At 39.4% G+C, this 25,666-nt stretch overlaps 1 protein-coding gene across 1 annotated transcript in view; it reads left to right on the forward strand.

Annotated features, from left to right (window-relative positions):
• Positions 1 to 25,294, forward strand: part of LOC145404957 (filamin-A-like) — a 201,491-nt gene extending 176,197 nt beyond the window's left edge. Inside the window, exons 4-7 of the mRNA XM_080276463.1 lie at positions 2,586 to 2,713; positions 17,065 to 17,203; positions 24,554 to 24,642; positions 25,198 to 25,294. Of these exons, the coding sequence (XP_080132589.1) occupies positions 2,586 to 2,713; positions 17,065 to 17,203; positions 24,554 to 24,642; positions 25,198 to 25,294 (453 nt within the window). The remainder of the gene's footprint in view (positions 1 to 2,585; positions 2,714 to 17,064; positions 17,204 to 24,553; positions 24,643 to 25,197) is intronic.
• Positions 25,295 to 25,666: the final 372 nt, after the last annotated feature.

Genomic DNA, 25,666 nt, shown 5'->3' on the forward strand with positions numbered 1-25,666 from the left:
TCCGGGAACACCTAGAGTTCATTCTGGACTACCTGGAACACCCGGACTGCGACAGGGAGATGAGGCCCTTGGGACTTGTAGAGGAAGTGCATGCTTTCAGGCAGCGCATCATTAATCGTCAGAATCGTCGTTCCTTGCGTCAATCAATGATTGACCGCTTTTTCAGGCCTGTGACCCCCGCTGTGCCCAGCCCTAGCTCCACTCCGTTGCCTCCCCAAAACAGGCCCTCATGCTCCGAGCCACAGCCCAGCACATCAGCCACGGTGGAGTCACTGCTCGACGTGAGTTTGCACCTATCTTCAGAGTTGTCTGCAGTGGGTACGCCATCACCACGAGTCAGCGACGCACCCGTAGGTCACCTCCATGTGCTACTCTCAGACTCTGACAGTGATTAAACGGCAAGAACATCTCCACCAGACCACACGGGAATTTAGTGTTGTGCAGTGAAAGAAAAACAGTGCATATTGTTAAGAAATTAGAATTCTGAGTGAAAAGAGACTGATTTAATAGACTTTCTATCTATCTATCTATCTATTGCCAGGCGCCTCAGTCCTGTTTGGGGTGGCCACAAACAAATCGCCTCCAAGTGCGCAGTGTTAAGAGAATGGACTTCTGAGTGCAAATGACTAAGTTCAGTGCAAGACTTCATGAACAATATACTGCAAGTGCTTCAGGAAATCCTTCTTACTGTCAGAGTCTGAGAGGAGGCGGTTATTCATCGAGATGGCCAGGGACTTGCTATAAGTACCCAGAATGTTTCATATTGTACTGTACTGTATTTTCCATACTGTACTTACCTCTAGCACCTCATGTCACTCTTTTATGTCCCTTATTGGTGTGAATAGGGTATTAGGTGCTATGCATGTGCAGTAGGGCGGTATTTCTCTGAGTTAGGTTCCATAAGTACCAGTCCAGGAGCCAGGGACTTTTTGTAAGTGCCCAGAATGTTTAATATTTTATAAACTCACCTCTAAAACCTAATTTTATGGCTCTTTTGCATTTATTTCAGTCTTTTATGTCCCTTATTGGTGTGATTTGGGTCTTAAATAGGGGCTATGCATGTCCAGAGGGAGTTGTATATGTGTTTTTCTGAGTTAGGGTACATAAGTACAAGTCCAGGAGGCTTGTGCCCACTATCCGGACAGGACCACTTTCCGGACATGCCTTTGGCCCTGTTACGTCGGATAGTGGAGGGATTACGTATATATATATATATATATATATATATACATATATATATATATATATATATATACATATATACTGTGGTACAGTGGTAAAGTTTGCGTGTTCGTACACTGAAGAACGAGGGTTTGCGCCCTGCCAGGGTAATAAGCTTTGGGAGCGTTCTTCTGGCCACATACTGCATTGGCGGACACAAGGGGTGCTGTGGTTGAACAAGTGTTGCATACCATAAAGTATGCTTGCACCCAGTAGACTTGCGCAGCCTGATTACATTTGGTTCACAGACTACACACACATCCAAAGCCACTCCAACATTACAATTACACTTACAAGTGCTTCTCACCCTGCATACAATCTCTACTAGACAGCCTAAGTCACATGGTAGAGATACATTGGCTGTATCATCCGCACTTCAGTAGGGATAGGCCAGTCCTGCAGTGGACACTCAAACGGCTGATGAGATGATTGATATATATATATGTATATATATATATATATTATTCTTGTTATCTTCAGATAGATATATATATATATATATATATATATATATATATATATATATTATTCTTGCTATATTCAGATTATATATATATATATATATATATATATATATATATATATATATATATATATACTGTATATATTTTATTCTTGCTATCTTCAGAAGATTTTGTTCCTCAAGGGGGTACGTTCCTAATTGATGGGGTTAGTTATGGCCATAATCAGCTTCTGTGTTTGTATATATCAATGAGTACAATAACTGAATTAAATAATTAGGTGGCAGTGTGATTGCCATGGAAGAGACAACTCTAAGGCCATGACCTGTATTGGCAGTTGACATTGGGTTCTTCAGTTGTTCAAGACTGAAGTAGAAACTGAGAATACTTTAACAGTTGTTTTGAACTGGGTAGCTGTTGTATGTGGAAGTTACTTCAGATACACTTTTTTGTTTTTCAAATTCAGTGTTAAGGTTTGTGAGTTTGTTCCAGCTGTAAAGTGTACCCTGATCATTGGGCACTAAATATGTTGAAAATTCTGTGAGTAGGCAGTAGTTTTAGCTTTGTGAACTGTTAGTATGATTAAGTCCTCAGGTTTTGTTTTAATCCTGTAGAGAAACTGATCCATGAGGAATTGTGTAGTATTGTTTTTTTTATTACAAATCAGTACTGTACAAGTCCAAAAGGTATTAGCATTGATACGATATTTCTAACAATCATTACTTTGCTTAATAAAGTTGAAGTGTTGTCGTTTATCCCTATTATACTCAAGGCAGCCTAAAAAGAATGGTACTATTTTACTCATTGCAGTCCTGGTATTTGTTGTAAACTGAGATATTACTAGCTTGACTATGATAATAATAGCTGAGGTCTAATGTTAGTAATGTACCATCTGTTTTACAGCTAATCACACCAGAGGAAATGGTGAACCCCAACTGTGATGAGCAATCCATGATGACCTACCTGTCTCAGTACCCCAACTGCAAGCTCAAGCCTGGTGCCCCACTCAGACCTCGTACTAATGCTGCCAAGTGAGTCCATTCACAACCCAGATGAGAAAAGATGGAATGAGTAGCAAGAGGGAATTTTGAGATGAGGTTAGAGAGAGCAGAAGTTTGAGAAGGTAGTTTGCAGAGAGAAACCTTGGGATAGAAGGCAGAATTATACTGTAAGGGAATAATATAGTGAAGAAAGAATTTTATAGGCATTAGGCTAGAATGAGGAGAAGCAGGAAGTTTGTAGGCACGAGGCTGAAGTGAGGAGGAGCTGGAATTTTGCAGGCATGGAAAAGTTTCTGGAAAAGGGAAAGAAGTTGTATACGGCCATCATGGATCTGGAGAAAGCATATGACAGGGTGGATAGACAAGGAATGTGAAAAATATTAAAAATATGTGGAGCAGATGGGAAGCTGTAGAATGCTATGAAGAGTATGTATAAGGGTGCTAATGCTGCAGTGCATGTGGATAGTGAATTGAGTTAATTTTCTGTTTGAGTGTTGGATTGAAACAGAGTTGTCATGTGTCCATGGTTGTTCAGTCTGTATATGGATGGGGTTATAAAAGAGATACTGTACAGGGTAGGGCGGTGGATGTTGGAGCGGCTGTAGTGAGAGAGGGCAACGTTTGAAAACTCCCTGTACTAGTATTTGCAGATGATACTGTATTGTAAAGTGAAGACAAAGAGAAACTGCAAGGCATGGTGAATGAGTTTCACTCTACAGTGAATGTGGGGAAGATTAAAGTTACGATATGGTCTTCGATAGAAATGGAGTCACGGGATGTACAGTGAGGTTGGATGATGAGGAAATGGAAATGTGAGCACATTTAAGTACTTAGGTAGTGTGATCAGTAAGGATGGAAGTTTGGAGAGTGAAGTGCTTGGAAGGGTACAACAAGGAAGAAAGGTTGCTGGTTCTTTGAAAGCAGCGATAAGAAACAGGGAAGTGAGATTGGAAGTAAAAAAGTCGCTGCTTGACACTATTGTGATACCAACTCTAATGTGTGGAAGTGAAGCATGGACCCTGTTGGAAGGACACAAGTCAAGAGTGAGAGCAGTGGAAATGAGCAGTTTGAGAGGAGCATGTGGAGTGTCATGGAGAGACAGACTGACAAATGAGGAAGTAAAGGAACATCGTGTTGTGCATGTGGATGTGATAGAAAGCATTAAGAGAAAAATATTGAGGTCGTTTGGTCATGTGGAGAGGATGGAGAACGAGACACTAATGTGGAGAGTGTATGTAAGTGAGGTGGAGGGGGGGGAGAGGAAGGGGGAGGCCAAGGATGAGATGGAAGGATGGAGTGGAGAGGTATGTGAGAGAGCGGTGTGTGAGCTGGGAGCAGGGCAATGAAATGGTGGGAGACTGATGACATGGAGGCAGTTTGTTTGTGGCCACCCCTTATGGGATTAACGCATCTGACAGTAGATGGGAGTGAAGGGGAGTTGGAATTTCACAGGCATGAGGCTAGAGTAAGGAGGAGAGAGTCAGTAGTGTAAGTTGCAGGGAGAAGCTAGGGAAAGGAGAGAGTGTGTGGAAGATGGTAGAGAATGACAAAGGGAATTGGAGGAGGTGTTTGTAGGGAATGATGTTAGAAGGAGTAGGGAGAGATACTGAATAGGAAGGATAGAAAAGCATAGTGATCATCATTCTTAATGAATGGAGGAGGGTGGGTGATTGCTGCTTACAGGAGGTTAGGTTCAGGGGAGGGTCAGCTAGGATGATTGTTGGCAAGGACTGTAGGTATAAGCTATTTTGGCACGGAGGGAAGTTTGGATGGATTATGGTGGTGTAGCCATGATGATCGAGGAGGAATGAGTGGTGTGTGTCATGAATATGATGAGAGTAAAAAAGGATTATATTAATGAAAATATTGTTTGGTAGTCTCACAGTCATAGTTTTATCAGCATATACTCCACAAGTTGGTTTGAATGAAAAAAAAAATAGATTATGGAATGGTTTGATACATGTGGTTGGTATTATGGGAGATGTTGAGATTGTAGTTTTAGGTGGGGATTTACATGGTCATGTGGATGAACTAGCTCAAGGATATGAAGGGGCGCACAGGGGATGCACGTATTGTACGAGGAAAGCAGAAGGGAAAGAATACTTAAGTTTAGGGAAGCAGTGAACATGATTGTGTCCAACACCATTTTTAGGAAAAGATAGAGTAGGCTGATTACATATGAATCTTGGGTAACAGTTACCAGATTGAATATTTCCTAGTCAGGAGGGCTGATAGGAGGTTGGTGAAGAATGTTAAAGGGGAGTGAAGAGTGTGTGCAACAACACAAATTGCTGATATGTGACATGGTTCTGAAAGAAAGAATGGTAAAGAAGAAGACCTGTGCACCCAGATGAGTGAGGCTGGTCACTCTCATCTTAAATGTCAGGACCAACTTAGCCCCGGGCTTGTATACTCCTTGTGGGGCAATTTAGGATTGGATGATGTATGGATGGATGGAGAAACCAAACTTTCATCTTAAATGTCAGGACCAACTTGCCTAGCCGTGGTCTCTATGTTCCTCATGGTGCAACATAGGATTGGAGGATGGATGGATGATGGAAAACCAAGCAGTAAGGGATGTCTTCTGTTGAGAGATTAGTAGAGTGGTGGCTGAACAGGGAGCTGTAGACAAAAGTGAAGAGCTCTCAGGAACAGTCTCTTGGGTTACTGATTCAGTGTGTGAATGGACAAGGGACCCTCCAGGACACAAAGTACTGTAACAGGTTGGTGGGATTAGATTGTAGAAGCCACAATTAAGAAGAAAAGAAGACTCCTGGGATGGAGAAGGGGTAGCAGCTGAATAGTAATTGGCCACCAAGCATAGGGCCAGAAAGGAGGTATACAGAGCAAAATTTGCATCTCAGAGCCTTCTACTGTATTTATAAAAAAAAAAAAAAAAAAAAAAAAAAAAAAATGGTATTTAAGATGGCAGATCAGATGAAGAGGGAAGACAGGGATATCATGAGTGAGCAGTGTGTGAATCATGATGAATGAAAAGTAGTGGTGGACAGTGAGGATATTAAAGATGCCTAGAGAGAGAGCATTATAACTGGTTGCTGAGTGAGGAGTTTGACTGGAACAGGGAAGGTTTGGAGTCAGCAGATACAGTGTATGGCCTTAGGGCTTTAATTGATGCTGATGTTGTGAGTAGGGCAGTAGGTAGAATGGAGCTGGGGAAGGTGGCAGGTGCTTCTGGGTTGACTGCTGAAAGTACATGTGATTTAGAAGTAAGTTACCAGTTTGGTTAATTCATTTGTATATGAGTGTGTTGTTCCAGATGACTGGCTAAAAAGTGTGATTGAAAATGTGTATACAGTTAAACCTCGATATATTGAACTTCAGTAGACCGGAATTTGCTTTTATTGGACTCGAGGAGTGACCGGACTAAATTCCTACATATCAGGAAAAGTCTGGTAAAGCCAGAAGCAGTCCGGACTGCCTGACCATTTCAGCTGTGTTCACCACAGTAAGGTAAATAAGACATTTATCAGTGTACAGTACAGTATTATATTATACCATTTGATTAATGTAGTGAAGTTTAACAGTACAGTACCACAATGGTAGTCAAAACAGTTTAAAAATCATTAATGTGATCTGGACTAATGTCTGATAAATTGAAGAAAGTCCGGGTTAGCAGGGGGAAGTCCGGATGTCGCTTTTATCGGAATTTCACATTTTTTGGAATGGCTTGGGCCCTGATTAGTCCATTATAGTGAGGTCTTACTGTATAAGGGAAGGGTGATGCCCTGGGAAGATGAAATTATAGAGGTATAAAACTTTTGGATCAGATAAAAAAGGTAATGGGAAGAGTCCTGGAATGTATGATAAGGGAAAAGGTAAATATTGATGAGATTTAGCTTGGTTTATGCCAGGTGAAGGGACCACTGGTGTCTTATTCATAGCCTGACATCTTCAGGAAAAACATATAGGGAAGAAAAGGGAGCTGTACTTTGTTACCCATCCCCATCCCAGAGAGGCTTGGGGAAGGGTATTGTTGTCACTCAGGTTGTCCGTCTGTCTGTTAACAACTTTACGGAAAAACTACTGGTGCGATTTTGACTAAAATTGCAGGGATGATGGGGTGTGACCTTCTGATCACATGATTAAATTTGGGCCAAATTGGGCTTTATCCCCCCCCCCCACAAAAAAAAAAAAAATCACCATAACTCCTTTCAGATTTGTCATATTGACATGAAACCAAAACCTAAAGGTTCATCTTTCAAATCTGCATCCTATAACATGCCTCATTATATCAGGGGGTTCACCCCCAAGTTTGTGGAAGGGGAGTCAGCGTCAGGTGGGTCGGGCCTGAAATTTCAAATGGGCATAAAATACTGTCAATTTTCACCCAATTTACTCCAGATTTGATATGTGACATCTTTGACTAGATGTCCTGTTGTGTTTATACGTCAGTACTAAAATGACTGCCAGGGACAGGTTTGCTGTACCTTGGCACTGCCTCTTGTATTTGTTGATGTGGAGGAGGCCTTTGACAAAGTTCCTTGGTAGGTGGTGAAGTGGGCAATGAGAAGACTTGGGATCGAGTAGTGGCTAGTTAGAGTGGTTATGGCTGTGTGTGTGGGTGCTTGCACCCAGGTGAGAGTGAATGGAGATTTGAGTGATGGGCTTTCTGCAAATGTTGGCATGCATCAGGGGTCAATCTCGAGATCCTTATTGTTTCTCTTGGTGCGTGAAGCTCTCTCATGTGACTTCAGAAATGGACCTCAATGGGAAATGTTGTATGTTGATGACTTGGTGTTAATTGCAGAGAATGAAAGGAAGATGGAGGAAAGATTTAGGAAATGGAGGGATGGAATAGGTCACAAGGGTGTGAGAGTAAACCCAGATTTGGGGGGGGGGGGACACCTAGGTCTGGAGGCAGTACTGTCAAAGCAGAGGGCATGTGGCCATGTGCAGTTTGCCACAAGGGTGTGGGAAGTAAATCCCCATCTTGTGTAGTATTTGTGATAAGTGGGTGCATAAGGGATGTACTGTAGTGGTATTAGAGGTAGACTGTGAAATAATGCTGATTTTGTGTGTGCATTGTGGTGGGAAGAGCATGTAGAGATTGAGAGGAGAGAAAGGATTGATCTTGCTTAAGAGCCTTTCAAGTGTGTGGAGGAGTTTTGTTATTTGTGGGACATGTCATTTGCTGGAGGTGGGGCTGGAGCAAGTTTTGAGGCTAGAGTAACGGTTGGAGGAAGTTCAGGGAGCTGTTGTCTCTCTTAACACTGAGAGGGCTCTCCCTCCATGGAAAGGAAATATTGTATGCAGTATGTGTCATGAATGTAATGCGGTACAGTAGTGAGACTTAGACAGTAAATGAAGAGGATATTCTTTAGGCGGAAGTGCACAGAAATGACAGTGATTAGATGGATATGTAGCGCACCCTTGAATGTGAAGCCAGGGGGCTTGGATTGCAATTGAAGACTTGAGAGGAAGGGACTTGAGTGTATTGATATTATGATGAGGAGGGGTAGATTGAGATGTTTTGGGCATGTTGAAATGATGGAAGATGATAATTGGGTGCAGGAGGTGGGAGGTGTGAACATCGCGGGTAGGGTTACGAGAGGCAATCCAAAAAAGACCTGGGATGAGGTCTCACAGTGTGGCCTCAGGGTTGAGGGACTGAATAGGGTGGCTGCCAGAGATCAAGCAAAGTGGAGACCTGCCATTAGGTGATGAAGGCCGGTGCTCAGAAGCATGTTGGAGCCTTTATAACCAATACGATGAACAATACATTAGATACGTAATAGGAATACAGTAAGAAATAGTGGTAACTAAGGTAAAAAGAAATACAGTAGATTTGAAGCATTTAGGAGTTTTGAAAGATAGGCAGTAGGGAGTAAGATGAGGAAAGATGTGGGGTTGTTTAATGATAATGAAGGGGAACATTGAATTTTATTTCAGCTCACCTTATAAAAAACAATTTTATATGCCAATAGTAGCAGATTTCTACAAAATTTGATGTTAGCAAGTGATGGAATTTCTTGTGTGTTATACCGTAGTGAATACTAGTACCATTCATGTCACAGAAATAAAATTTTAATTGAACTGCCAATGTTATTTGCAAATTTCAGTCCATCAGGCAACCCGATGTAAGTAACCATCTATGTATAGAATAATTAACTCATGTCAGAGTGCACTAGTGGTCCAATAATATATTGTAGTGAGACGCAACATAACAGCGACGCACAAACTAGTCACTGCGGACTCTACTGTGTACTAGATAGTGTACTAGCAATTGGTCACTTCAGAAATATTTCAGACTAACCTTATGTCAGACATCTTCACTATGATGACATCTTGTTATTTTATTCATAACATCTCCATGCAGTTTTTTCCAGTTTAACAGACACTTTTGAAACAGGGGGGTTATATATAACTTTTACTATCCCAGGGGTTATATATAACTTTTACTATCCCCTTCATTCTGAGAGATCTTTCCTAAGTGGAGTAAAATTGTTTGGAGGTGGTAAGAATGAATTAATGTGTCATCATATTAAAAGGGCTATTCCAGAGTTGTGTGTGTGTATTTACCTATTTGTAGTATACAGGAATTGAGCAATGCTCGTGTTGTCCTGTCTCCATATCCACATTTATCAAGTCAACCTTTACACACATGAATGTTTTTCTCATGCACCACCTCTTTGTCTAAGTCTTTGTGTGTGTGTTTGTGTGTGTGTGTGTATTTACGTATTTGTAGTATACAGGAATTGAGCAATGCTCATGTTGTCCTGTCTCCATATCCACATATATCAAGTCTACCTTTACACACATGAATGTTTTTCTCATGCACCACCTCTTTGTCTAAGTCATTCCAAATATTTAAGTATTTACCTAATATACCTAATTGTGATATACATGGAATGTACTATGCTCGTGGGTTTCCGTTGCTGTTTCTCAATAAGTCGAATTTAACTTTAAACTCGTTTAAGTTTCTAGACTGGACGATCTCTTTGTCCAGGCTATTCCATAAGTCTATACTTCTGTAAGGAAAGCTATATTTCTTGATATCCTTCAAGCAGCTTGACTTTTTCAATTTCATTCCATGTCCTCTTGTTGCTCTCTTATCCCATACAAACAGATCTTCTTTGTCAATTTTATCTACTCCCACCATGGACCTGAACACCGCAATCATGTCTCCCCTCTTTCTCCTTTCCTCTAACGAAGCCAAATCCAGTTTTTCCAGCCTCTCTCTGTATGACAGGTCTGTCAGACTGGGGACCATCTTGGTTGCTGTTCTTTGTATTCTCTCAATCTTGTTTATATCTTTCTTTTTGTGTGGGGACCACACTACCGCTGCATATTCTAACCTGGGGCGGATCATGGCCAGTATCAATTTTTTCATCATTTCCTCATCCATATAATGAAATGCTACTCTTATGTTAGTCAAGAGTGTGTGTGTTCTTACCTAATTGTTCTTACCCAATTGTATCTTTACAGGAATGAGTCAAGCTCGTACTGTCCCGTGTCTTAAACCATATTTATTGTACATATCCTTAAATTTGTGAATTGTTTTGGCACACACTATTTCATTCGGTAGTGCATTCCATTGATCAATTGCTCTGTTTGGGAAACTGAATTTCATTATGTCTTTATCACCTCTCTTCTTATGCAGTTTTTTGCAGTGTCCTCTTGCTGATGCTTCTCCATATGTTAAGTAATCATTTATGTCTATTTTCTCCTTCCCTGATATGCACTTATATAGCATTATCATGTCACCTCTTTTCCTTCTCTCCTGTAGTGTTGGTAGATTCAATTTATTTAGTCTTTCTTCGTAGCTTAGGTCCCTTAAGCTTGGTATCCATCTTGTAGCGGCCCTTTGAACTTTTTCAATCTTGTCCATATGCTTTTTGAGATGAGGACTCCAGACTATTGATGCATATTCCAGGGTTGGTCTATTGAATGATGTTATTATCCTTCTTAGCATGTCTTCATTTATGTATGTGAATGCTATTCTAATATTTGCAAGCAGTGTATACATGTTCCGTACCTTCTTGCTGATGTGGTCAGCCGGAGATAGTCTGTTATTGATAATCACACCTAGGTCTTTCTCTCTTTCTGATGTGTATAGGGTTTTATTTCCTACCTTATAATCCCAATCAGGTCTTTTTCCACTTTTACCAAACTTGATTACATGACACTCGTCCACATTGAATTCCATTTGCCATGTACTACTCCATTCATGAAGTTTATTTAATTCATCTTGTAGCTCCCTACAAGAGTCTGTGCTAGTAATTCTCCTTTGTATTTTTGCATCATCTGCAAACATATTCAGATAGCTCTCATTTCCAGTGTTACTGTTTATATCATTTATGTACACTAAAAACATGATTGGTGCCAGCACCGAACCCTGTGGTACTCCACTAGTCACTTCTTTCCGTGATGAGTAGTTTCCTCTTAGTACTGTCCTCATTTCTCTTTTTATGAGAAAGTCTTGCATCCAACAAAACAGTTTGCCTCGAATTCCTCCTTGATGGTACAGCTTCCATAAAAGTCTTTGGTGTGGTACTGTGTCAAAAGCTTTCTTGAAATCTAAATAGATACTCTCCACCCATCCTTCCCTTTCCTGTATTGTGTTTGTTACTCTGTCGTAGTAGCTCAACAGATTAGTAACACATGATTTTCCTTTTTCTGAAACCAAACTGTCTTTCTGTTATCATACTGTGTTCTTCTAGATGATTTACCCAAGCTTTTCTTATAAGTTTTTCTAATACCTTGCTTACAACACTGGTTAGTGATACTGGTCGGTAGTTGAGAGGATTTTGTCTATTTCCTTTCTTGAATAAGGGGACTATATTTTCTTTTTTCCAAATATCAGGTAGTTTCCCTTGACTCAAGGATTTCTTGAAAATTAAAAATAATGGTTTACTTAACTCCATTGCACATTCTCGTAACACCCAACATGAAATTTCATCAGGACCACTTGCTTTTCCTCTGTCTAATCTACTTAACTCCTCCTGTATTACTTTTTCTGCTATTTGTATATCTGGTAGTATGTGTGGACATGTGTGTTCCACATAGTCCCTCTCAAAATTTTTTTCTTCTGTAAAAACTAATTGGAAATTCTTATTTAGTGCTTCACAAATATCTTTCTCTTGTGTATAAGTGGTTCCCTCGTCCGTAATGGATTGTATTATATCTTTTACTTTGGTTTTGCTTCTGATATAGCTGTAAAACAGCTTTGGTTGATCACAACTTTTATTTATTATATCCTCCTCAAACTGTTTTTGGGCTTCCCTCCTTATTCTTGTATAGTCGTTTCTTGCCTGTTTGTAATTATTATACGCCCTTTCACTATTGTGTCTTCTGTATCTATTCCACAACAAATCTCTTCTTTCTTTTGATTTTTTACATTCTGTATTGAACCATTTCTGTATTTTCTTATCTGCTTCTTTGTGCTGTGGGATGTACTTCTGGACTCCTATTTCATAAAATTCACTGAATTTTTTATATACAGCATTTAAATCTTGTCGTCTAGGCTCATTTTCCCAATCAACTTCTAAGAAATACTTCTTTAGGTTTTGATAATTTCCCTTTTTATAGTTTAGGCTCTTTTTGTAACTATCATTGCTGTTTACTATGTCATATGGTATCCTGAAGTTATAATTTAGTACTGCATGATCGCTTTTGCCGAGTGGAGGGTGATATATTAAACTGTCAATGTCATTTTCTTGCCTAGTAAATATTAGATCTAGCACTGAAGGTACATCAAGTCCTCTTTTTCTAGTGGTTTCCCTCACATGTTGCGTTAAGAAAAACTCTTGTACAAGATCCAGGAGCTTTTGGTCCCAGCAGCTTTCTTGGCTATTTATATCTAGAGTATTCCAATTTATATTTGTATTGAAGTCCCCAGTTAGTATAATTCTTTCCGATTTCTCTTCCATTTTATGTAGCAAGGATCTTATACTCTGAATTGTACTCTCTGCCAGGTCCTCATATTCATCTCTTTCCCATGTGTTTGATCTGGGTGGCATATACAAATTGGCTACAATTACTTTACCTTCAGATGTGTCAATCTCTACTGCAATCAGTTCTACTTGTGATGGTATATCTAGGTTTATTTCCTTGACTTTTAGATTTTTCTTAGTTAATATTATAATTCCTCCTCCTTTTTTTAAATTTCTGTCTCTTCTCCATATATTGTATTCCTCTAAGTTTAGTATGTCATTGGATATCCTTGGTGTTAATTTTGTCTCAGGCATATTATTTGTCGTTCATTTTCTCTGACATAATCATTCATCTCTAGTAATTTAGATACCATTCCATCCACATTTGAGTACATCAACTTTATCATCTTGTTTATATACTTGTCACGACATGGTTCTACTAACTTCCTCCTTTTTCTTCCATCCTGTTTGTGTACCACTTTCGTACCTGCAATCCTATTACTTTGTAAAAAAAATTTCCTCTTCTCCTCTTCTGATCTTCCCTCATTTTTTGTTTTTGCTTCCTCCCTTTTCTCTTTCAGTAATTCCAGTTCCTCTTGTGTTAGGCATCTTTTTATCCATACATTTTTGAACTCCTCTTTTTCCATAAGATTCTTTGCATTTTTTAGTATCTCTTCCACAGTGTTTACACTCTGGAAAGTCACCTTTAGAGGTCTTGTTTTGCTTTTCTCATATTTCCCTAACCTTTTGTGTTCCTCTATGTCTTTACTACAGATTTCCTCTGATACTTCTTTCAGTAAGCTCATTACATTTGCCATCTCCTTTTTGTCTCTAGTGATCTTGTTTTTAATTTCTTCCTCTTCTATACCAGTGATTACTATTGATTTATTTATTTCTACTGAATCTCTGACTAACTTTGGATTGTTTTGGATTATTCTTTTCACTTCCTTTTTAATGCTTTTTTCCTCCACCCTTGTTTCTAAGTCTTTCTTTACTTTCACCATTTCAGCATACGTGGTTTCTACATCATTTTTGTAGCTTTGCACAGCTTCATTCACCTGTGTTATCTTCTCCTCAATATCACTGCTCTGGTCCATAAGACTGCTTGCTTGTCTAATTGTCTCTGTGTCATTTTTTAACTCTTTCATAACACTCTCGTGATTGACTACTGTACTTCCCATTTCACTCACTTTCTTCCTAAGCGTACTCAATTCCACTGTTAGTTCACTGATGGTTGTGTCTTTCTTATTGGCCTCCCTTCCTAGTTTTTCTATCTCTTCCTTTTGCAAGTGCATTTGCTTCTTTATTTCATCAATTTCATTTTTGAAAGCCATTTCTAGTTTGTGTACACGTTCAACCAGTCTATTGTGAGTCTCCACTTCAACCAGTTCTTGGTAGAAATCATCATTTTGCTTTTTACTTTTATCCCTTTTCTTTTCCAAATTTGTTTTACTGAAGTATGTATCCATTTTGTAATACTAAATGAAGAGTATGTACTTACACTTTCCGCGTGTTGCTGTAGTATAAACAAACCCAGCTGACTCAACGCATCGTGGTTCTTTGTTGTTTGAACCAGTCTTATTTAAACTTATTATTTCTTTACCTTTTAATAATGAAAAATCATTTAGTCTAACCTGGTACAGAGCTTGACTCATTCAAAGATACTAATTTAGGTAATTGCCACTGGCCGTGTTGTTTTGGTACGGAGCGCCGATGTCCAACGTCTGCATCTGATGACTTCCTCTGTGTGTGTGTGTGTGTGTGTGTGTGTGTGTGTGTGTTTAATTCAGAAAGGAAGAATTATGGAGGTCTGACAAAATTATTGTTTAGTAAAGGCCATGAACTTTTCTGAAGTGGCCATTAAGCTTAGAGGAGGTATTACCATTTTAACAATGAACACTTGTAGCTGATGATAGACTGAGATGGTGTTAGAGAACCTGTTGTGAGAGAGAGGATAAAAATAAGATTCCCTTTTATTTACATATAAACCTGCTTAACTGAGGATTTTACTATTTATTTGAGCACCTAAATGACAGTACCATTATTTTCAACTCGTTCATTGTTCCTTTAGTGCTGTTTTACAAGACTACGTAAACATAGCATGCCACACAGTGAAATTTCCAGGTTGGGTGATTGTTTAATTGGAATATTAATTCTTTTAGTATGATGTTGTATTTTAAAAATATCCTTGGAACTGTCAGATGATTTTATTAATCAAAGGGTAAGTCTTTTGTACTGAAGAGGTTGGAAATCATCTCATTTAACTTAACCCATCCATTATGAGTGGGTTGCCCAAAACCAGATTAAATTGTTTGATGGTTATAAATTAAATCATGCCATTGTGCTGAACAGGCTAAATTTGGCCTGTGTGTTAATTTGCAGTTTTTAAATAGCAGGAAGATATAAAGCGGTTTCTCAATTCAGTGCTGATAGGCATTTATGCATATCATTCTCAGTGAGTGCAGGTTAGAAATACAGTAGGTCTAGTTTGTATGGTATTTTGAGATGGGATGCAATATATCAAAGTGTTTCTGTAACAGTTGGTGTTATACACTGGAATTCATTATTTGTATACAGTATGTCAGTGCCACTATGCAGTAACAGTAATAAGGCAATGGTTTCATGCCTGCATCAAGGAATCTAATATGCCCTGGTCCACGAAGGGTGAGGTCAGTAGTATCACACTGTGGATGTTTTTGTTAGGAGTTGGAGGATGTTTGTGTCCCACACTGTCATTATTATGTCCCTCCGGAACAGTGATAGTTATATATACTGTAGCTTTGATGCTATATTAGTGTTGTTCATTTCATGTTAGTCCAAAATGGCATGCCATATGATGAACCTACCTTATGTAGTTGCTATAGTCTCTACCCAATAATTTTGTGTTGCTGATGACTTTCCCTCTCTTAGAAGCATAGTCAGTGACTGTGACAAGTCTGTCTAGGCTGCTGTGTCATTACATATCTCAGCATATAAAGCTGGTGCTAAATTTTTCAGCTTATTTTATAATGTTCATTGTTCTGGAATGCCACATTGGCATTTAAAAGTCATTTAGTGTATATATATATGTGCAAGTTGTAAAATGAAGCCTTCAAGTTTTGATATATGGCCAATAATTTACTAAATTGGTGAAGTTTGGATAATTTAATTTTGCGTTTTTTTCCCCAAACTGGAAGTGTGTTGTGGTACTTATATATATATATATATATATATATATATATATATATATATATATATATATATATATATATATATATTTGTGGTGTAATGCTAAATTCCCTACTTGCAATGAGTACCAGCTGATCTGTAGACATGCCATAGTCATGTACACTACAAAAAATACTGATACATTGTTTTTTTTTGTCAGTGGTTATATGTGTCTTATAACTCCTCATTTCTTTTGACATGTAGCAGTAGCTCAAGTGTTTAGTGGTAGCACTCAGCCAGTTAATGTTAGTGAATGAGAACCTTACTGAATAACACACTAAGGAACTTAATATACTCATAATATAGCACTTAATATAGCAGTAGGTGTGGCGACCACCATCCATTCACTTGATGTAGTGCTGTCTACTTCTTCCTTCCCCTTTGTCATTCTTTTTCTTCATCTGCCCTTTAATTCTTCTATCTCTCTCAGCCTTCGTGTCACTTCTCCATATTATTCTTCTTTCCACTTCGGGTGGTTCTACACTGAGTGACAGATCTGGGTGTTTCTTGTAACCCAGGAAGCCATTTATAACATTGGGTGGTTACCATATAACCAGATCATGGGTTGAAGTGGAGCTTACTGTGGTGCCCCTGTTAAGTGGGTGGAGAGACACATGTGGCATCCACCCAGGAACCAAACCTCCAAGCTTTTCTCCACTGGCAAGATGATGTCAGCCACAAGGGAACATTGGTTCATGGGATGGCTTTTAGGAAAAGTTGCGTGCATGTGGTTGATGATCTGCTCAACCAGACAGATTGGGATTGATCATTAACAACAGCACATATAAACAGTATCTAAATTTAGGATGTCATTAAATGATAAATTTTCATAAATATCACATCACAAAGTAAAATATAAATGATCTGTATTTGTGACTGATAATCATATGTTTAATCTTTTATAGTTTTAAATAATTAAAGGTTTAAATGTATGTGTAGTGGATTATGCTTTGTGTGTATCATCCAGGACATACTGAGCACAGATTGTTGCTGTTCAGATTTTTAGTACTATAGTCATCTTAAAGTAGCTTAATGTTTATTGTTTGCTGCTTTAAGTGCATAGCTATTTTTGATTAATTTTGAAACTGCATAGCATATGTATACTATATATGTGCTATAATAAGGCAGTGTTTTGTGGCTATATTACATAGTGCATTGATGTACCAGGAGTTTATGCTTGTGTAAAGACAGAAGATATATCATGGAATTAAAGGGATTGATAAGATTTACTTAGGAATGGCATTGACAAAGTAACTCGCCATGACATGTTTGGTGGTACAGGGTGCGGTGCTATGGTCCTGGTGTAGAACCCTCTGGCCCAGTGGTGGGAGCGCCAACACACTTCACCATTGAGACATTCAGTGCAGGAAAGGGCAAAGTTGAGGCCTTCCTTCGCACCCCAGATGGACACACAGAAACAGTTAGTATGACCTATAAATTGAGCAGTTGTTATCTGTCTTTCAATTTGTCTGCCAGTTTTTAGCTTTATGCATGATAAGCCAGTCCACATAAAGGGCTGGTAGTATATTCCATCCCTGTAGGTCAACACTTTGGCTGGCCTATGATGTTATTTATGTCATGTGAAAACCTCCTGTAAGCTGGCTGATGATGTCATTTCTGTCATCAGAGTAAAATATTCGCCAAAAATCCATTTACTGTTTGATGTTCACGGGACTAGGTTTAAAATGTGTATGAACAACTAGGGACTGAAATGAATCAAGTAGCTTGCAAAATATCGTCAGAAGTAAAATAAAATATAAGTATTTCGAGACCCTGTTGATGGAGCACTCCTGGCCTTCCTTACCCTGTTTTTATGGTGTTAGTAATAGTGATGTTGGTTGTTTGCACATTATATATATATATATATTATTGTTGAACAAACACTTACAAACAAAGAGAGACTAAAATCAATGAAATAGCACAAAAAGTAATGTAAAAGTAAAGAGAGCATAAACATTTATGTAAACTGCCTATGTTTTTTCACATGTCATTGTACATTCTATTATAGTATTGGTAATGCTAGTATTTCAGCATATATCCTTATAGAATAATCAGTTGTGAACAATTTGATACTAAAATGAATAATGTAGCACAAAAAATAAGTTCAGAAATAAAAGAGCATAAACATTTGCGAGTAACTACGTGCTGCTTGGCAATCCCCGGCCAACCTTGGGGTGTAGCGGGGCACGTGCACAAGGCCGGACAAAGTGCTACAGCTGCTGTGCATAACTTTCTCATGATAACCACATTTCAGGTTCAGGTGATAGCTGTGACAGAACATTCTTCTGGCTGCTTTGTCCATATATTTGTATAATGCTCTCACAACTTTTTTTTAAAATCTTCTTTGTCTTTTTCCAATTTACTGTTCTAGTGTATAATGTCACACCAGAAGAGGTTTTCTGTTTCTGAGAGTACCATCAGCCTCATTTTCTGAGACTTAAATTATCATATCCACAACAGAAACTCAAAATTTTTTGAAATACAGTATCATGATCAGGAAGTAGAAGAAAATAGCATGAAATACAAGTAAAGTGAGTATTAAATACATGTAAATAGGACTCTGTAGTTACTGGTTCCCAGCCAGACTCCTCCCCCACCCCCCCCATGTAACCACAAATTCTCACAACATTCTTGCTTGCTGCTAGGCACCCTTGGTGTAATCACACTTGTTCTAATGTTGTCCACAACAAGGAGAAGGCCTACAAAAGGTACTGGAACCAACCCACCCCTGAATCTCAACTTTTTTAGGTTTCTTCCCGGAATCATGCTAAGTCTGTTCTTTGCTCTGCTGAAAATAATTTCGCACATTACTGAATACTCTGAACTCTCCACCTCGAATTCTTTGTACTCCTTCTGGCACCTTGCCAGAAACTTTTCTAACAGCTTTGCCTCATCATCTTTCCCTCCTCTTTTCCACTCTGATGCCTCCGTAACTATTTCTTTTAAAGATAAAAGCAGAACTCTTCGCTCTGACTTTCTCCTCCAATTCCACCTTAGATGATTCCGGTGCTGTTCCTCGATCTCTTCCCCCCTTCTGACTTCCTCATGGCTGACATTAAAATTTTTTCAGTTGATGTATTTTCTGCCATCACTGGCCTTAATATTAACAAAGCATATGGGCCTGATGAGGTCCCTCCTGTTGTTCTCAAGAATTGTTCTTGTGTTGTTACATCTTGCCTAGGTAAACTCTTTCGTCTTTGTGTGTCAACTTGCATCTTTCCTTCTTTCTAGAAGTTTGCTTTCATTCAGCCTGTCCCAAAGAAGGGTGACCATTCCCAGCCCTCTAACTATCACGCAATTGCTTTAACATCCTGTATTTCAGTATTTTTCAAGTCTATTCTTAACAAAAAAATTTTAGAGCATCTTTCTTATAACGGCCTTCTTTCTGATCGTCAGTACTGTATGGGTTCCTCCAGGGACGCTCCACTGGTGATCTTCTCACCCACCTTTCAGACTCTTGGTCATCCTCCTTTTGAGACTTGGTGAAAGGTTTTCCATTGCACTTGACATCTTAAAGGCTTTCGATTGAGTCTGGCATAAATCTTTAATTTCCAAACTACCCTCTTACGGTGTCTATCCTACTGTAGCTTCCTTTCTGGTTGTTCTGTAGCTGCTGTTGTAGATTGCCACTGTTCTTCTCCTAGGGCTATCGGTAGTGATGTTCCTCAGGACTCTGTCCTATCACCAACTCTCTTCCTTTTATTCATCAATGACCTTTTTGTACACGGAACCCAATCCACTCATACGCTGATGACTCCACCCTTCACCTCTCCATTCGCCTCCTGCAGTGTCTTTCTCAGCAGTTGCTTCAACAAACAAGGGATGAGGCTATGGCACACCTAACGTCTGATTTGGCACATATCTCTGCTTTAAAAATCACTTTGTTGTTTTTAATGCATCAAAAACTCAGTTCTTTCTTCTATCAGCCCGACAAAATCTTCCACAGGAGTATCTTCTAATTTTTAACAATATCCAGCTCAATCCTGCATCATCTTTAAACATACGTGGGGTTTCATTCTCTCAGGATTTATCTTGGAAAGAACATATTAGCACTCTTGTAAAATCTGCATCCAAGAGATTGGGTGTGCTAAGCCATCTATGTACCTTCTTTACCCCAGCACAGTTGTTGACTTTATACATGGGTTTTAAACTCCCCTGTGTAGAGTACAACTCTCATGTGTGGGAGGCTCCCCACACACAGCTCTTCTGAATATGGTGTAGTCAAAGGCTTTTTGTCTCATTAACTCTCCTCATCTTACAGGGCCCCTTCAACCTCTGTCTCTTCACTGCACTGTTGCATCTTTATCTCATTTCTATCGCTGCTTCAATGACCACTGCTCCTCTGAACTGTCTGCTTGCATCCCTCCTCCACTACGGTGGGCACGTAGCACCCGTTTAGCAACACTTTCATCCCTTTTCTGTCCAACTCTCTAATGCAAGAGTTAACCGCTACTCCCAGTCCTTCATGTATGCAACAAGTCAACTCTGGAACTGTCTCTCTCTTTCTGTTTTTCCTACTGCCTACGATCTCCAGTCTTTCAAACGCAGTGTCCAGGCACCGTGAATGGATCTTGAATTTGGCTCTCTCTCTCTCTCTCTCTCTCTCTCTCTCTCTCTTTCTCTTTCTCTCTCTTTTTTAGGGAGCAGTTTGGAGGCCTCAGCTTTTGCTTCCTTCTTTCTTGCATTTAAAAAAAAAAAAAAAAAAAAAATGCCAGTCACCATCAGCTACTAATCAGCCACCATCAAGTACACTGCTAATAAATATCCACTGCATTTTTTTTTTTTTTTTTTTTTTTTTTATAAGTATGTTTTGCTGGGCCTCCAGCATGGATCTATGGGTAGCTGTGTAAGGACTTTTTAACCAAAATTTGTCAATGTTTTATCATGAGTAAATAATCTTAAAGCTGTGATTAAAGACAATGAGAACATGGGTTTTCATGAATAACAGGGGTGTGCGTACTATCCGTATGTATCTGTCTGTATCTACCTATTAATAATCAGATGTCTTAATCCAGTAGGGAGTGGCCATAAACAAATTGCCTTCAGGCCATCATATCTGATGCCTTCAGGCTGCTCTCCCTCCAACTCACACACCCTTTTTTCATATATCCCTCTCCATCTCATTCTTGATCTCCACTACTTCACTCATTTACATGCCCAGTACTAGAGGAGCATAACCACCAGACCCTAGTTTTGTGCAGTTAAGGTACAAGTAGATGAAATGTGGAGTATTTTTCAATGTCATAAATCATAGTAAAATATTATTTTTTGTAATATTTTATAGGCAGTTATTCAACAGACTTTCCTACCTAACTCTCATGATGATTTTATTGATTAGAAGAAGTGTGTGCCCTAAGCCATTGTTTGTAAAAGGATTAAAACTTGTAAAAATTTGATCACTCTTTGAGATATAGGTTAAAAATTTGATCACTCTATTTGAGATATAGGTATTTTTTAATGATTTTTGAAGTCCGATTTTTTACTAATATTTTCTCTTTAAGACTCGAAAAGATGGTCCTCAATAATATGAGGATTAGGATATGAATGAAATTATTAGAATATGGACGGCTGGTCCAGTTGCCTAGGGTCAGTAATGCCTGAGTGGAGTGATAGTGGGTGGGGTGGTGGTTAATACTTGAGGAAACGATAGTCTGGGTCAGACTTCTCTATTTCTCAGGCAGTGGCCCCCTCTCCCTCCTCTTCACCCTGACTCCTGTAGATATTCTCAAAGAAGTCCTGGTGTTGATGTGATACATATTTGCAGAGGTCCTTCAAATTCTTAAGCTTCTCTGGTGTAAGTCTGGCTCTACCGGGGTACTTGGGGGGCAGTGGGATGGTAGACAAAGAGAAGACTGAGGGGTCATACTTTTTGCCTGGTCCTTCTGCAGTTTAATGATCACTGGATTATTCAGATCATGACCCAGCTTCACTTTGATGTCCAACTTACTGTACTGTATAATCAGTGACAGCAATAAACATTTTGGCATCCCTGAACCTGCTGCCACCAAACTGAGTCTTGGATATTACACCTGGGAGCCATGTGGCTTTTGACCCTATTTTCACTGATAAGAGGGTTGCTTTACCCTTGGCAAATGGTATAATATGGTGGGGCATGGATGAAGGAAGGGTTTCCATGGTAGAACAGAAAATAGCTGATGTGGTGGTTATGCCCCTCTTATACCAGGCACCTTATACATTCTTCAGATCACTCATTCTTCATCCTCTCCACATGGTCAAACCATCTCAGAGCATTACAGTACTTTGAATGTTTTCAGCCACATCGATGTCAACATCACAGCGATCCTTTACTTCTTCATTTGTTGACTGTCTGTCTCTCCACGTAACTCTACATGCTTTCCTGAGATAATTCATATCCACTGTTCTCCCTTTTGACTCCCAGTCTTTTAACAGGGTTCAAGCCTCACATCCATGCTTGAAAGTAGGGCTCCCAGTACACTGTACTCCCAGATTCATTCGCCAAACTCTGCAACTGCCATTCATTGTCACTTATCAATACAGTATCTTCAGCAAACAACACTTCAGGCAGTTTGCAGTTCTACTATCCCTCACTAAGGACACTCCAACATCCACTTTTATATTACGCTATCCATAAATATATATTACTGAAACATCACAGAGGCATAACACATCCCTGTGTCATCCCAACACTGAAATAATTGAATTCATTAACTGCATTTTTCATATGCACTGCTGCTGTAGCACCCTCAAGCATGCTTATGACAGCATTCAGCATTTTCCACATTCCTTGTCTCACTGCTCTCATATTGTTTCTCCAGAACCATGAAGGCATCATACAACTTGTTTCCCTTCTCTGAATACTTTTACACTAAAGTAAACATACAGCATATGTTTACTTTGATTATGTCTAAACCATTATCTAGTTCTCTACTGAGTCAGCAATTCCACATACGAGGTCTGTTCAGAAAGTATCCGACCTAATTTTTTTTCTCACCAGCCTGTTGGTGGATAGGGGCAGGGTTTTGTGTAGTGCAGTGCAGGACCTTCGTGTGCATGCATGATTAATGCCAGCTGCCATGAATGACTCAATGACAGTCAGTCAGCCAGTGTTCATGGTCGTGCACCTTACATTCGTTGCGTTCCCACACCTGCCACAGTGACTGAAAAAGTTGAACAGTGTTACTGCATCAAATTTTGCCAAAAACTAGGTGATACGCAAGTTTAAACTATCAGGAAGATCCAGCAAGTTTTTGGGAAGGAAGCCATGGGAATAACGCAAATAAAGGAGTGGTGCAATTGCTTAAAAAGTGGCTGAATGTCAGTCAGGAGCGATTCACGTCCTGGAAGGCCATCAGCAAGCAGGAGTGCTGAAAATGTGAAGAACGTATGTGATTTGTTCATGGGAAATCATTGGTTGACTATCAGAGAAATTGCTAATGAAATTGGAATTAGCATCGGATCAGCTCACAAAGTTTTAACGGATGATTTAGGCATGTGACGTGTTGCCGCTTACTTTGTTGCAAAGCTCCATTCCCTAGAACAACAAGCTCTGTGGGTGAACATTGCTCAAGACATGCTGGAGTGTGCAAATCACAATCCAAACTTTCTGAAGACTGTTATCATTGGAGGTGAGACCTGTGTACAGGTATGATCCAGAAACCAAAATACAGTCATCCCAGTGGAAGCATGCAGGCTTGCCTCGGCCAAAATAAGCACGACAGGTCCGCAGCAAGGTGAAATGCATGTTTGAAGTTTTTATCGACTACCAAGGTGTTGTGCATCATGAATAGCAGGCCAGACCATCAACAAACTTACTACCTTGACGTTATCCATTGTTTTTGTGACAAAATTCGGCAAATGAGACCAGACCTATGGAAAGCGGCAAGTTGGAAGCTGCACCATGTCGACTCCACTGCCCATTCCTCTCAGCTTATTCAGGAATTTTTGGCCTAGCATAACATTCCGCAGGTCCGGCAGGCTCCCTACTCGCAAGACATGGCTCTGTGTGACTTTTGGTTATTCCCTGAGCTCAAAACTCTGCTGAAGGGTTTCTGACTAGAGATGAGGGAAGAGGTCATGATGAATGTGACAAAGCACCTGCAGAAGGTACTGAAAATCGCCTTTGAAAAATGCTTCAGGCAGTGGAAGGAACACTGGGTTACATGTGTCAAGTCAGAAGGACCCTACTTTGAGGGGGATTAGTGTCCTAGCTCTTAAGAGTCTAAGGTTGGACACTTTCTGAACAGACCTTGAATAGTTGTATCCCAATTTTTCACTCAACAGTTCTCAAAAATTTTCTTATTACGTTCATTGTTTGTTCTCATTATGGTTGTTGCATTTTTGAAGAGGAATCCTTTAAATATCTGAAATTTTAGGTGTTTGATATTTCACTGTTGTTATTGTTCCATATATATCTCTTCATACCAACCAGTGTACACTCTTATACAGGTATACAGAGTATGTGTATAGTATGCACCTTTCTCTGATTTCCCTCATTAATTTATGTGAAGTACAGTATTGCTATTGACTTTTGTTATGTTATTCAGATTTCATTGTACTGTATAAGAAGCATGTTTGGATACATATTAGAAAACTTCTTTCAGTTTTGAAATAGCTACAGTATTTATATGTTCAGTGTTCCTTTAGCCATGTCGGCTGAATACTGAATATTGTAATATGCCATATTGAGGTTTATGATTTGGTATTCATTCAGTTAGGTCATTGCTTCATTGCTTTTACTTGCATTCTCTTGCTACTGATATTCACCTCATGTGTTGTTATTGTTGTGCAGCTGGAGTGCAAGTTCAACAATGACCGGAACCTGACATACACGTGCAAGTACACCCCGCAGTGTGAGGGAGACTTCATGGTCATTGTCAAGTGAGTTATATCATATACTGTCATAGCTTCATGCTTGTTCTTGATTTTCTTGAGTTATTCATGTCCTCTTCAGTATGTTCGCCATAAGTATTCTCATTACAGTTTGTCATATATTTTTTATATTTATCTTGGAGTGTGTGTGTGTGGAGGAGTACATAACAATTGTTGCCCTATGTATGAAATTAGTTGTTGATATTGATGTAACCCCAGGCTCATCTGGCTGTGAACCTAATGAACTGTAGGCTGAAGCTGTGCTTTTCCAGCAGTTCATCATCCCTCATTTGTGGAATAGGGCTGGAATTGAGGGATGTTTGTATGACCAGGAAGTGGAGCTGCCTAGTTATAATGGTGCCATCATATTATGATGTCCCTATCCAACTCCAGCTTAGTCAGTAAAGCAGATGTAGAATCCTCCATTAAACACATCCCATATTACTGGACGTGTACAGTATTTTGGTTTGTGCTTAAGTAAGTTTCTCTCCTCATTTTGTTTCCATAGTCTGTTCATCCAAGAAATGTATTAGCATTCTCTAGCAAGTTGTCAATGCCCAACAGATTCAGCGGGCGTGAGATCCCCAAGTCGCCCTTCAGAGTGAATGTTAACAACTCAATCGCCAGTTTTGCTGGTAGACATTTCCATCAAGGTGACTAATTTTGAGTGGGTTTGACCATGCAACCTTCAGACGATTAGCGTTATGTGCTGTGTCGACGGTGGATTGGCAGTGACAAAACATGTGGACATTAATTTACGTTGACAGGACGCCGCGGGTTAAAAAAAGAAGAGACCCGTGTCTGGAAAAAAATAGACCCAGGTCTGAAAAAAAGAAGAGACCCAAGTCTGAAAAAAAAGAGACCCGGGTCTGAGAAAAAGGATAGACCTGGGTCTGGAAAAGAAAGGAGAGACCCGGGTCTGAAAAAAGAGAGACCTGAGTGTGGAAAAAAAGAAGAGATATGGTCTGAAAAAGAAGAGACTATGGTCTGATAAAAACAGAAGACCCAGGTCTGATAAAATAGAAGAGACCAG

The sequence above is a fragment of the Coenobita brevimanus genome, chromosome 65 (genome assembly GCF_032717465.1).
Source record: "Coenobita brevimanus isolate Jiangsu-jjx chromosome 65, ASM3271746v2, whole genome shotgun sequence".
Classification (NCBI taxonomy): domain Eukaryota; kingdom Metazoa; phylum Arthropoda; class Malacostraca; order Decapoda; family Coenobitidae; genus Coenobita; species Coenobita brevimanus.